At 48.2% G+C, this 13,115-nt stretch overlaps 1 protein-coding gene across 1 annotated transcript in view; it reads right to left on the bottom strand.

Annotated features, from left to right (window-relative positions):
- Positions 1–299: 299 nt before the first annotated feature.
- Positions 300–13,115, bottom strand: part of LOC149342040 (sodium- and chloride-dependent glycine transporter 1-like) — a 16,742-nt gene continuing 3,926 nt past the window's right edge. The window contains exons 4-11 of the mRNA XM_089546728.1: positions 12,610–12,713; positions 11,724–11,848; positions 9,692–9,804; positions 7,242–7,370; positions 6,014–6,149; positions 2,405–2,505; positions 1,775–1,933; positions 300–713 (exon numbers count right to left, since the gene is read on the bottom strand). Coding sequence (XP_089402854.1) covers positions 300–713; positions 1,775–1,933; positions 2,405–2,505; positions 6,014–6,149; positions 7,242–7,370; positions 9,692–9,804; positions 11,724–11,848; positions 12,610–12,713 — 1,281 coding nt within the window. The remainder of the gene's footprint in view (positions 714–1,774; positions 1,934–2,404; positions 2,506–6,013; positions 6,150–7,241; positions 7,371–9,691; positions 9,805–11,723; positions 11,849–12,609; positions 12,714–13,115) is intronic.

The raw sequence follows: 13,115 nt of genomic DNA, 5'->3' as shown, positions 1-13,115 counted from the left end.
CAACTGAAATTTTTCGTATAGCGAATGCGCTTTCGAACAGAGAGCACACACCTGCGAGGTCTCTGCCCTCTTACATGTGCATCCATGTATGGCATCTAACAAAAACACTGCGCACTCGCGAAAACATGCCACAAGCAGTATATGTTCTGCACAAACCTTTCTTGAATTCGCAGTGTTATCGACGTGATTCCACAATATCTGCGTCCGTAACACACGCTACACAACACCTGCTGAGCAGCGCGCACACCAACCACAGCAAAAGTAGGGGGCGCTGTGCTGCCGGCGTAGAGCAGAGGGCGCTACTTTCGCGCCCGGCTCTTGTTCCTGTTGCCCTTATCATCTCGGCGTGGGCTTGCAGCGGAGCTCATTGCCGGCGTTGCCACGACAACGCCGGAGCCCAGCGCCGAACTGCCGCTGCCTTCGATAAGGCCGGTCGCGCTGACCACCACGATCTTGGGCTTCTCCGACATGGACGGCGAAGTCACCACGCCAGCAGAGGTGCGGCGCCTGACGCTGGCAGCGGGCGAACCCCCAACGTCGCGCCGGCTCTCGGGTGACATGGAGCAGGGTAGTGCGTTCCGCTCTCCGAGGGTCATTTGGTAGCGCATGAACTCCGCACGGCCGCGGGGGCCGTACGTGACCTCGGGCTCCATAGCAGAGTAGAGGTCCTGCGGGAAGGTTTTAAGGCCGCCATCATCATCAGTCTGAGTCCACTGAAAACAGAATGCATCTCTAATTAACATTGTCCTGTGCCAGCTGCGACCACCTGATACCCGCCAAATACCCAATCTCATCTGCCCACCTGATTCTCTGCTACCACTGGTAAGTTTGGCTTTCCTTGGAATCCACTCCGTTATTCTGGGAGACAATCGGTTGTCTTCCCTTCGCGTTATATGTCTTGCACACGACCGCATTTTCATTATTTCCATTAGGGTATAATTAACTCGCGCTTGTTCCCTGACTGAGCCACTCTGCGATGTTCCTGTCTGTTACCATTACACCGATAATTTTCCACTTCATGATGTGGTCAGTTTAAGTTCGTGACTTTCGTTAGCCAAATACCCAATCTCATCTGCCCACCTGATTCTCTGCTACCACTGGTAAGTTTAGCTTTCCTTGGAATCCACTTGGAATCCACTCGTGTCTGCTCCGAAGGTGAGTACTGGCAAGATGCAGTTATTAACTTCCTGCCGAACGCACTGTACCTCATTCTTCCTGGGTATTTGTCTATGTTATCTAGGTGCATTGGGAGATTCCGGATTAATTTAAGCCACCTGGGGTTCTTTAGCGTGCACTGCCATCGTACAAAACACGGGCGTCTTTCGCCTCCATCGAAATGGGACCGCCACGATCGGGATTCGATCCCATGACCATAGGCTCACTAGCCGAACGCCATAGCCACAGAGCCAAAACGGCGGGCCCTATGAGAAGGGAGAAAAGAAAATGTGCCGAAGACTGCGCCGTTCTTTGCAATGAAGTGAGCAGCCAACAGGAAGGTCACGTACTACGTTTCAATAGGCATACATAGAAGAAATAAAGGTATTGCTTATTCACAATGGCTCATCATCCTCTCGTATATTCTAGAAGGTTTAAGGTTCGAATTCCAGTTCCGGAGAAGTTATGCACATATGAGTTTACAAGACTGCCGTTCGAAGCTCGTCACATGTATAGGTCCCACTGTGCCGGCTGACAGTCGATGGTTTGCTTCGACCTCGTTTTGCGTAGAGGGTGTGAACCTATGTGCCAGGGTGAGCGATCTCAAGGGTGTGCTCACGTATTTGTTCCTGTCGAGCGTGCTGATGACGAAGGTAGCGATGAGCACGACGACGACGCCAAATAATAACAGCTGGCACACTCCGGTCCACGCCGGGAACACCTTCTGGTAGCGCGAGTGGCGGTGATCGGTGATCGTGAACGAGTTCAGTCCGATGATCTGCAGTGGTGCGCAGCCGTCGAGAAGACGAGTGCGGGGAAGGGCGTTAAGGCAACGCGACAGAAAGTTGCCCGACAGTGAATTACCGAAAATAAGCAGATCTCGCTAATCCCTGCTTGCGTCCAGCTAGCGATACACGTTAGAACGGTATCTCAAAACGTTCTTGAAACTTGTCTTCGGATATAGGGTACAGGACTACGTCTGTGCATGATACATGCGGCAAACGAGCTATCTGGTGGTATAATTTTCGCTTCTATCTCCGCCTTTCTTTTGTTTACCCTGGGATATGGAGAAGTAGAGGCTTTTTTTTATCTCTCGTAGTCAAGGATGGACCGTTACTCAGGCGAAATTACAGCAAGATTCAAGTGAGGACGCTTCCGAAACTTGATTTGAAACCCGGTCAGTGAGACACCGATAAGCGTGTCAACTTCGAGAGCAGGCTCTGCCTTTTATTGTGGCCCAGCAACTCACCGCCAGCACGAGTGGACAGACGTAGCGCCAGCAGATAGGAAGGAAGCGCCACGGCGGCGACTCGAACATGAAGGTTATGTCGTGCACCAGTCGGTCGCAACCTGCAAGGACAGGCGTACGCGACAGCCATCTCACGTCTTCAGCGAAACGAGCCGTTTTCTAAGAGTTTCGCTTTACTGTTTTGCTTTTATAACCTAATGGGAAAGTGCCCTTCTGTGCGCGCTGTTGTTTCTTGTCTGTGGGATTCCCACTATGAACAGAAAGGAGGAGGGTGAAGTTGTTCTCTAGCGCACATCTTTTATAAAAGAATGTGGGCTGGAGGACAGCTTACTACCTTTTTACTTCCATATAGGTGCATTCATGCTTATAATATTTCTAAACAAGGAGACGCCGACCAGTAAAATGAAAAAATTGTATTGACGTTTCGGCGCCCAGAACGGGGGCCTTGTTCACAATGGAATTCAGTTCACGTTGGAAGAAGAGGTGGACGGCAGTCTGCCTCTTCTGGACGTCCTCGTCACAAGGAAAGGCCAGAAGTTGTTGTTTAGCGTATATAGAAAGGCTACACACACAGGCCGATAACCTACATTTCAGTTCCGTCCATCCTGCCGCCCAAAAAAGAGCCGTTGTGAGCAGTTTAATGCAGCGGGCCAAGAAGATATGCACATGCACCACTGACGCCGCTGCGGACGCGTCAAGGGTACGAAAAGATCTCACTAGCTGTGGTTACCCAAGCCATTTCATCAGGTCCACAGAACGACGGCTATCACGGCCTCGTCATCCGGACGCCCCTCTTCCGCCCAAAAAACGTGCGGCTATTCCTTATGTGCCGAAAACAAGTGAGTGCCTTGCCCGTGTATTACGAGAGTATGACGTGCAAGTTGCCCATGTTCCTGCCAAGAAAATGCGACAACAACTGATGAACATCAAAGACCAGTTGCCAAAAGAGAAGTTCCCAGGAGTTGTCTACGCCATCCCTTGCGCAGATTGCAGCGGTGTTTACATCGGCGAAACCGGAAGTTACAAGAAGCGCTTACAGCAACATGCTCGTGATGTGCAGAAAGAAGATACGAGCAATAACGCCTTGGCAGAGCACGCGGTGACGAAAAATCACAAAATAGATTGGGACAAGGCAAGAATCATCGAAAAAGAGAAACTGACAACATCACGGCTTCATCTCGAGTCCCTGGTGATACAGACGACGGATCACACGCTTAATCGTAACGAGGGCAATCTTAACCAGATTTACGCGCGATCCTTACGGCGGTTACTATAGCTTTTAAAGACGAACCCTATTGGTGTTATTCCATTGTGAACAAGGCCCCCGTTCTGGGCGCCGAAACGTCAATACAATTTTTTCATTTTACTGGTCGGCGTCTCTTTGTTTTGAAATGTATCCCCCCGGCCAGACGGGATTCCGTCACACTCTCGACTTCATGCTTATAATAAAGCTCTCTTTTATTATATCCGCTTTTAATATATTGGCTCTGCAGGTCGAACTAAAAGGAGAGTCGTCGAAAAAAGGCGCTCGCAGTCCTGTCTACAGAACACAGCTCTTGCTTCGCAATCCTCTTTCCGTCCCCGCGCTCCGCCGTATCCAGAAAAATTCGGATGGACAAATACACAAAGTGGCAACTCGAAAATTCAGCGCTAGCCGGTATGGGATAAATGATTACAGTGCCTGCACGATACGAATAATTTAAATTAGGGGTGTGCGAATATTCGATATTTTCGAATACATTGCGAAAATTATATTTTTAGTATTCGTATTCGATTCGAAATACAAGTATTCGTGTTGTTTCGAATAATCGACGTACCGGGAATATTCGTATCTAGCCGAATATTCTACGCGAGCACCGGCGTTCATTTCGGTCCGCAAGTCCTATCGACAGAGACATAACAACATGGCGGAGCCCAGAGCAATGTGTAACGTTGGTAACGTTGGGCCATGACGTAGCTGACTGCGCTGGTGAGCTTCTTTTGGGTATAACTGCGAAGCTGGTATAGCCAGAGCTGTGCAAGAAGTACCTCGCAATACGTGCCAGTTCAGTGCCAAGTGAGAGGGCATTTTCTGTGGCTGCAGAAGTCGTTTCAGCTCGAAGGGAACGACTTCGGCCTGGCCATGTGGAGCCGCTAGTTTTCCTTCACGACAACCTTTAATGTTCATCCCAGCAACGCGCTTTTGTGCTTATGGCAAGCTAGCCTTAATCAATGCTGTGTACTAGCCGTATTCTCTGATATTTACACTCTTCTAAGATTAATGTTCGAGACTTTGATACTTCTTGTGCGGCCACACACACCTTTTGTGTTCATGTAATCATTGATAGTTGAACTGTGATGTTCTTGGGTGTTCAAATAAATGTTTTGTAGTGGTTAAATGCATCTGTCCTTGATTATTCGATATTCGATTCGATATTCGGAGCCAAGTATTCGTATTCGATTCGTATTCGAAAAATTTGATATTCGCACACCCCTAATTTAAATTGACCAGCGAAATTATCGTCACGAGCTGCATAACTGCAGAAACATTTCATCGCGTTGGCATTTATGGGCAGAATCATTTCATTCTAGCAAAATATTTCAGTGCGCAATCTTCTATCGCGTGCCACGTAACGCTGCACTATCGCATTACCACTTTTCTGTCGGATTATGAAGAAAGCTCGCTTTTTTTTTTAATTATGAGGGTACATATTACAGGGCAAAGGAGGACACATACGTCACAGTGAATTACCCGTCCCTTCTGTTTTCGGTCTCATTCAAGCATGTTATTCCGAATGTGACTTACCAACCCGACCGCAACGTTGACGCTTTGTTCAATTTACAGCATGGCAATACTAGCATGATTAAAGGTTTTTCCTAGTGTGTAGATTAACTGTTCGTATTAATACGTTCTGACTATTGTTATGAGAGCAAACGTTAAGGAACCCCCATAAAAAAAATCTATAAAATCATACAAACTATATGCACGTACTGCATATATTTTTTTTGTTAATAACCCCCGCTTCGACCCATCCCCTTTATGTTATATAAAACTGCATTTAGATCGGGTCTTCAGAATACAGCAACTTTCCAGCTACAGCTTCGCATCTGTCATGCAGCCTCCAGTATGAGCGTCTGAGGACTCTCAAGGCTTCCCAGATGTCTGCGTCAATTTCGGGCAGCAAGGCAGATCCAACCACTGCGTGACAGGCACTTTTTTCGCTGGGTCAACGCAATCTGGCTACACTGCACGTCTGACATATTATAGCGACTAGCATTTCAGAGACCAAATGGTGCATCCGCTAGCGTATTCTCTAGAAATGCAAGGTTTCTTCGCCTTGCTAATCTGGAAGTAAAAGCTTCGGCGGAAGAATAAAACAACTATGGACCCATTTGATCAGCCAGAATCACAAAGCGGCTCCTAAGTATCGTACTGACGGGCCAGCATGGGCGACGAAGACGCGATAATCAGGTACCCGGGCAGTCGCGGGCCTGTTCTGCTCGCTCGTAACTCTTCACGAGTCTGGCTCTATAGCATAGCATACAATGGATGTTTGTTGCGCGAACTTTAACGCGAGACCGTGGCAACTTGACCACCAGCGATGACGTCATCAAGCCGTGGAGGCTTACCATAGCCGTGCGCTACGGCAATCAGCTCCGCGAGTCCTACCCAGGGCAGCAGATCTGCGTAGATGAGGCTCTCCATCAGCTCCAACATGTAGAGACCCGCCTGCGGAGAGTCGATATGCTTTAACGCCTGGGCCAGCTGGTATTAGACATGACAGCCCGAGATGCTTACGAGCGAGGCTCCGAGCAGGTTTCAGGCCAAGCTCTCGCAGAACCCACCAGAAACAAGCCCACCTCCGGCAACGAAGTAAAAAAAAAAAATACTTTTCACTCTTCAAGCCTGAAATCGAGCCTTTGGCGGCCTGAAAAGAGCACTGAGGACAAATTGAAGTCAGCCTGCATTCATAGGTTATCGCATTCTAACGATAAAGATGCCACTTTCACTGAAAACGGATCCTTTATGAGCTAGGAAAATGCGAAAAATGAAATACAGGAGTCGCCAGCATAGGTAAATCCAGCCTGTAAACTGCGGTGCGTCGACACAGTTTTCAGGGCACGGATGTCTGAAGCTACGCTAGACATACTGCCATTCTGCCATACTGCGGAGCGCAAGTGCGAACTGCGTACGCACCAGCACTCGATGTACCAGTGAGCGTGTACACAAGTGTATACGTCATGCCGACGTGTCACCTTTCAATGGAAGAGACGAAAGGGTGTGCAGGCGTTGGCGTATGTGAGACATCGCAGAGAGGAGGCGGCATTGCGCGATACTGCTGTTTACCTGGCTTTCACTCAGCTTAACGATTTACGCAGCGATAGCGTAAACACTGCATGCTTTTTTTTTTCGTTTTCTCACTGAGCTTCAGCGTTCCCTGTAGCGCCCTGCAGAATGCTGCGAGACGAAGACGCATCGCTTGCAAGCCTATCTACGTGCAAGCCCATCTACCAAGCAACAATACTGGGCCGTACAACCAAAAAAGCACCGTAACAGCTGCGGAACCACTCGAACTAAACTTAACCAAAACAGCACGCTACTCCCAACTCACCGTTCCTCAGTTAGATGCTTGAGCGATTTTTTTCTGTGTCATAGTTTGACGAAAACCAAACTTAATTTTTTCTTTTTGATTTGATGCGCTCGCAGTTTCTTTCGCAGTGCATAGTTACGCGTTTTCTTGTTTTCATGGCTTCTATGGTGCCTGGATGGGTAATGATCCCGCAGCACATTCGAGCGATGCAGCGAGTGCGAGCGCACATCTGGTTGTGTTCACAGATAAGCACGTGCGCCTCGTACCTGCAAAGCCAGGGGCATTGCGAGTATGGTGCAGCCTGCGCTTCCAAGCACCGCCGCCAGTGACGAGCGCTGATGAAGCCACAGGATGGTGTCCTTCAGGCTGCGCAGGTAGCCCTCGACCGCGCAGGCCTGAACACAGCACGCGGGAGCGGCCCATAAGCCGCGTATCGCACAATATGAGAAAAGGCACCAGAAGTAACGAGCAAAATCACAGAACGGCTGCGAGTTTTTGTAGCGCGAAATATCCAGTATTAGCTGGCTTGTGATCGTGGAGAACTGGAAACACTTTAGAGTTTATTTATATTAGCTATTATAGTTACGCAGTTAATTAAATGAGTTATGCTCTGACCACCAGCACACTGCAGCGGAGGCCTAGCGGTCGCATTCGGGAGGTGCTGCGGTGTGCGGGATGGGGCTGGGCTCGTACGTCGGAGGGGATTTTTGAAGCGAAAACTTCACTACGGGACCTCGTGCTTCGGTCGCCGGGTGCCTAGTATTGACCTTCAGCTGAGTTAGAGGTCAAACCATGAAAAATAGAAAAGAAATTAAATATCAGTATTCATGATTGGGAGTTGAACCCGTGGCTGCGCGAACAGATCTCGCTTAAGGGCCGCTCAGCGACGCCACACGCCTCGTGTTAAACTGCACCACACTCTCGCGCTGTCCATTGGAGAGCGTCGTCTTCATCAACTTCCATCTGCTCCGTCCCGCGGCACTGCCTGCTCACCGTCGTCTTCTACGAAGCACGAATCCGTGCTTTCGCTCAGAGTCGAATGTAGTAAACATTCTCCGTAGTTTTTCCCGTGGGATCCCGGCGGTGGGCTTGCGGACACCGAAGACAACGGCGCAAAGCTGCTGTGCCCGGTGGTGCACACACACTCCAAACACAAAAACGCCTATATGAGAATAAAAAGGGAGTAAGCAGTCCTCTAACAGTGCACCAGAGGACAGCTTGCTCTCTTTTTACTCCCTTATGCTTACAGCGCACCAAAGGGTAGCCTCTGCGGAGGGCGGTCTCTCCGGAGGGCGCCCGTATGGCTCTGCGGACAGCTCCACCGACGCCACATTTTTTAGTAGCTGCAGCTAAGGACATCTAACGCTGTAAAAGGAGATTCAAAGAAATCCAATTACTCGAAAGCCGGTCCGGCCAAGTAGCAAATTCCCCCAGCTATGAAGTGCGTCGCTCCCACTGTATACGTCTGATATAACCGAAGGCGATTTCCTTGCTGTGAGTGATACGGTGGCTTGTCGGAAGCTAAATCTGATCCTTGGTTGCGGAACTTCGCATAAATACCACTAACTTGACGGATGAATCAGAGGCCGGTGCTTGTCCCCTGTGATCCTATGCACTACATTAGAGAGATAGCCAGGAGGTCGCGATTTTCTTGAGAAAAAAATTGAGCTACAGACAGCAGGCAAGCTTCAGTCTGCAAGCCGACTTTTCGACAATAGGATTTTATTTGTCTGGTCGAAAACAAGTCCTTTTGTCGGAACGCTGATAATCGGACGCTTCCCTACCACCCTTTCTCGTTTTGTATCTGCTACGTGACTGCTTGTCTTAGCAGCAGGTCTGTATCTACTCTGTGTCACAGTATGACGGCACTACAGCCGAGCAGAAGGTACAAATGACACCAGTCAATCAGCTGCGCAGCCATGCTCTATTCCTATGCGGTGTGTAGAGCTATCGCCCTCGGCACATCTGTCGTGGTGTAGTTGCCGCTCTGATTTCTTCGCTGGGCTGGACAGTAAAAATTACGGCAGTGTCTTCCTTTTTTTTTTTTTACAGCGAAGGCTGTGTAGGAGACTTTCTCCACGAACTCTGGCTTTCATAAACTGGCAAATGGTAATGTTATGCCGACTAGCCGTATAGATGCTGTGGTCCGGGAAGTAGCCGTTTTCCGGAATGTGCCATTTGTGGACATGCTGTCCGCGCGGCATGCCCACCAGGGACATCGGAATCTTAGAGTGTACGCCCTCGAGGACAGCCCGTAAAGTGTTGTGGCATGGGTTCCCACAGCGATGTCGCCACTGTTGTGACATTGCGGTCGTCATGTGGCGCCCATGCATGGGAATGGCAGCTGAAGAAAGCGACCTACGACGGAGCAAACGAACAGGGCTTTGTGTACAATATTTGCTTGGCAGTACAAAAGTTCAGAGCGGGGGCCGCCAGCATAACGGCTTCTCGACAGGGGCTCGCTCGAACAACGGAGACAAGTCAGGTCGCACCATCTCGCTTTTTCTCTCTCTCCTCCGACCTCCGGGCTTGTTTTTATACCTTCGGAGTTAGGCTGACGGTTACACCGCCTGCTCCGCAAGCAAGGTGACTCATCAGCGGCGGACGAGAGGGGAGTGTTGAATTAATTAATCGCTGCATGTTACCGTCACTAGTAAGCGGCATGCATTTTCACGGAACCACCTCTTCAGTCCAACATGGCCGTGCCAGCGCATACCTGTGATCCCAGGTTGAGGATGAACAGCGTGAAGTAGAAGGCGAAGCACCAGAGCCGCTGGTTGGACCGGGGGCTGATCGCCTCCGGAAAGCCGACAAACGCGAAGTCAATGCCTGCGTCGAGCGTTTATGGTGGTAACCGTGTTCGGCAAAGGAGAAATTAAAGAAATCGGGCACGTCCTGTCTGTCCTATTTTTATCCCCCTTAAAACCAAGCAGCAAAATAACGACAACTGAGGAGTATGGGTTTGAATTCAGAGCGCGTGGCTCATGACCACTTGCTCGGCCCAGCATGAAGTTTTCACAGACACACCACCCAAGCCACGTAAGTTAACGGGGAACTTTTAAGGAGCTAGTTTCTCTCTGTAAACTAAGCACATCGCTTACCTTTATGTTTCCTGTAGCGCACTTTGTCAGGCTATTTTACGGCGTTAAACGTCTTAAGTTGTTGAAAAACAGCCAGTAGGACGCTTTTCGCGACGTCAGTGCGTAAGTTATGAAATGGCAACGATATGGGACATTAAAAAGCGGCAGTTGTAACTGCCAGAAGGCTAGCCGCGGATTGGATACTCCTACAGGAAGTGCGGTACATACCGTTATAGTATGCAGTAGTATGCATTGCCCTGCATATACAGGGTGTTTCACCTAAGACTTTCTGCAATTTTTAAAAATAAGCTATTTGAATTAGATGAGCGCTTTTTCTGGCATAGCATTGTCAGTGATGTAGTACATCATAATGCAGCTAAGACGTGCTAACAGCAGGCTTGTTAACCAATATTTAATAGATAACTTTTAAACTATTACCGTTGGGCTCCTTAATTATTGAGAGGCATGTAGCCCACCGTAAGTAATGTTCATATCCGTTTTTAGAATTTCGAGAAAGCGATTATCCTCGTCGCTGTGGCCCAACAAATTTCGCCTACATCGCGCCAAAATACGTGCGGTTTGAGAAGCTTGCAGGCAAAGCAACCTCTCCAGTGAACCTAACTCGTCGAGATAGCCAAAATTTGCTGGGCCACAGCGCCGAGGATAATCGCGTTCTCGAAATTCTAAAAACGGATATGGACATTACTTACGGTGGGCTACATGCCTCTCAATAGATAAGGAGCCCAATTGTAATAGTTTAAATGTTAACTATTAAATATTGGTTAACAAGCCTGCTAATTACCACGTCTTAGCTACATTATGATGTACTACATCACTGACAATGCTATGCCAGAAAAAGCGCTCATCTAATTCAAATAGCTTATTTTTAAAAATTGCAGAAAGTCTTAGGTGAAACACCCTGTATACTGCTAAAATATACAGTACAAGTTCTAATAATGGGTGACTCATAAGACCATTTCGTTTAGGCCGACGATCAACAAGAAACTAGGATCAAAAGCCTTAATCTGGACTTTAAAGTTTGCTCTAGTGCAAAAAATAGCGACGTAGGTTTTACTTAAACCTAAGAAACACACCAAAAAAAATCTGTATGCTTTTGCAAGGAAGACGACGGAAATAAGGCGACGAGGTCAAATTCAAAAGCAGAGGACAGCGACTACGGTAAGAAAAAAATGAAGGAGAATATAATAATAACGAATATAACTTATACACACACCAGTTCTACACCACTTCATGGCTCGCTGTGCTACTCCGCTAACCCATTGCAACAATAAACCAAATCAACAATTCGCTCTACTAAACAAGTGCGCTTATAATTTCGTCTTATGATTAGCTTTTACAGAGATGTCTTGGCTTAGGTTTAGCCATTTAGAGTAGCTTGTCGTGATTGATTATACCGTCATCCAGGGTCGTGCAGACACATCTGCTCCGTAAGCCGACGACGGAGCGGCAGGTGAGTGGAAGAGGAACAAAACCTTGGCAGTACAGCTGGCCGTCGCCAAGACCGGTGGCGTCGACTGCAGGTACATAGTTTATGATCGCTTTCCCGCTTGTTTATGAGCGAACAATGGAGGAAAGCAAACTTGTGCTCGTGCGATGCCTCGCATGTTGTCGTTCGTGCAAAAGCGAGCGTAGCTCGAATGCACGCACCTTGGGTGACGACGTCGCCGATTTCCATCTGGGAAGACTGCACCAGGCTGCCGTAGAGGCCGAACACGAAGACGGTGGCGAGCATGCTGTACCCAAAGTCCGCCAAGCTGGCCTTCATCACGTGGCTTTCGTTGCAGCAATGAGAAGCGATCGCAGGACAGAAAGTTACTCACGCCCGTGTCAAATCGGAGAGCTTCAAATGTGTTTTGCGGACGCACCAGCTCGTGGCCACTGCATTGCATTTATGACGTCGTGTCGTTCTTTACATCATTATGTCAAGATAAGCTACATGCTTTTGGCGTTAATCTTGTTCGCAATGGATCGTATCCGATTTAAGACTGAGAAGCTCGTCTCTTTGTTCTATTATCTTAAGCGAGAAGATGAAAGGAAATTATAGTTGCAGCCTCTCTTCCAGAGCCTGTCGAGTGCTGTCTCGGTAATACTGCATAATTCAGTGAGCTTAACAACTTCATAAGCGAACCGCTTAATTTGGCTTCCAAACAAAGGCGTACACTTCATCTAACCTTAACCCATTCCCAGCAAATTCACTCCGTATTCCTGTATTCAGCTGACACAAAACCGGCTTCAGACAAACGCACAACACCCAAATGCGGGAAATGGCCGTATAGCTTTCCTTTGTGCTAATGGCTGGCTTATGGTATAACTTATGGCTGCGCTTGGGTAGATGCTGAAGAGTAATTGCTCAGACAAACGCACAACACCCAAATGCGGGAAATGGCCGTGTAGCTTTCCTTTGTGCTAATGGCTGGCTTATGGTATAACTTATGGCTGCGCTTGGGTAGATGCTGAAGAGTAATTGCTCCCTTATTGCAGTTTAGCATGCGCTGTACACATTCGCTTATATAGCACAGCCGCTTCTTCTTACTTGAAAATGTTGGCCTGGAAGTCATTGTAGCTGGCCAAACACGTAATAGTGCCACACGAGAGGCCCAAGCTGTAGAACATGTGCTGCGATGCCGAGTGCCAAGTCTGCTAAAAGGAGAGGCTCGTGAAAAATAATTTTCTCTTGCAGGGCTCCTCTTTGTGCGGGGGACTGCTAAGATAAACCTGTCAGCCTGGACGTGTTACACACCCGCGGACTATCACGTTTCACCACTTTGGTTTCGAGGCCTCAAAGGCCAACCCAGCGCGGTTGCAGCCTTGTGAACGTACGCCGAAGTTCTGCACACATTTGCGTTTCAATTAATGTGATATTAAGTCTCCATTATAAGAAAAATTCAGCTGATTATAGATAATCTGCATATATATTGACATAATTAAAATCATTGGCAGGTAACTAATAGGTGCGCAATCTAGGTTCTGAGGGAAGCTTTTTCTTGCATAGATCCAAATATATTGAACACAAGCAAAAGAGAAAAATAGATTAGAAGC

Source organism: Amblyomma mixtum, chromosome 5 (assembly GCF_055824585.1).
Source record: "Amblyomma mixtum isolate Tamu chromosome 5, ASM5582458v1, whole genome shotgun sequence".
In the NCBI taxonomy this organism is placed as follows: domain Eukaryota; kingdom Metazoa; phylum Arthropoda; class Arachnida; order Ixodida; family Ixodidae; genus Amblyomma; species Amblyomma mixtum.
Note: the sequence above shows the minus strand (reverse complement) of the source record. Positions and strands in the feature narration are given on the sequence as shown.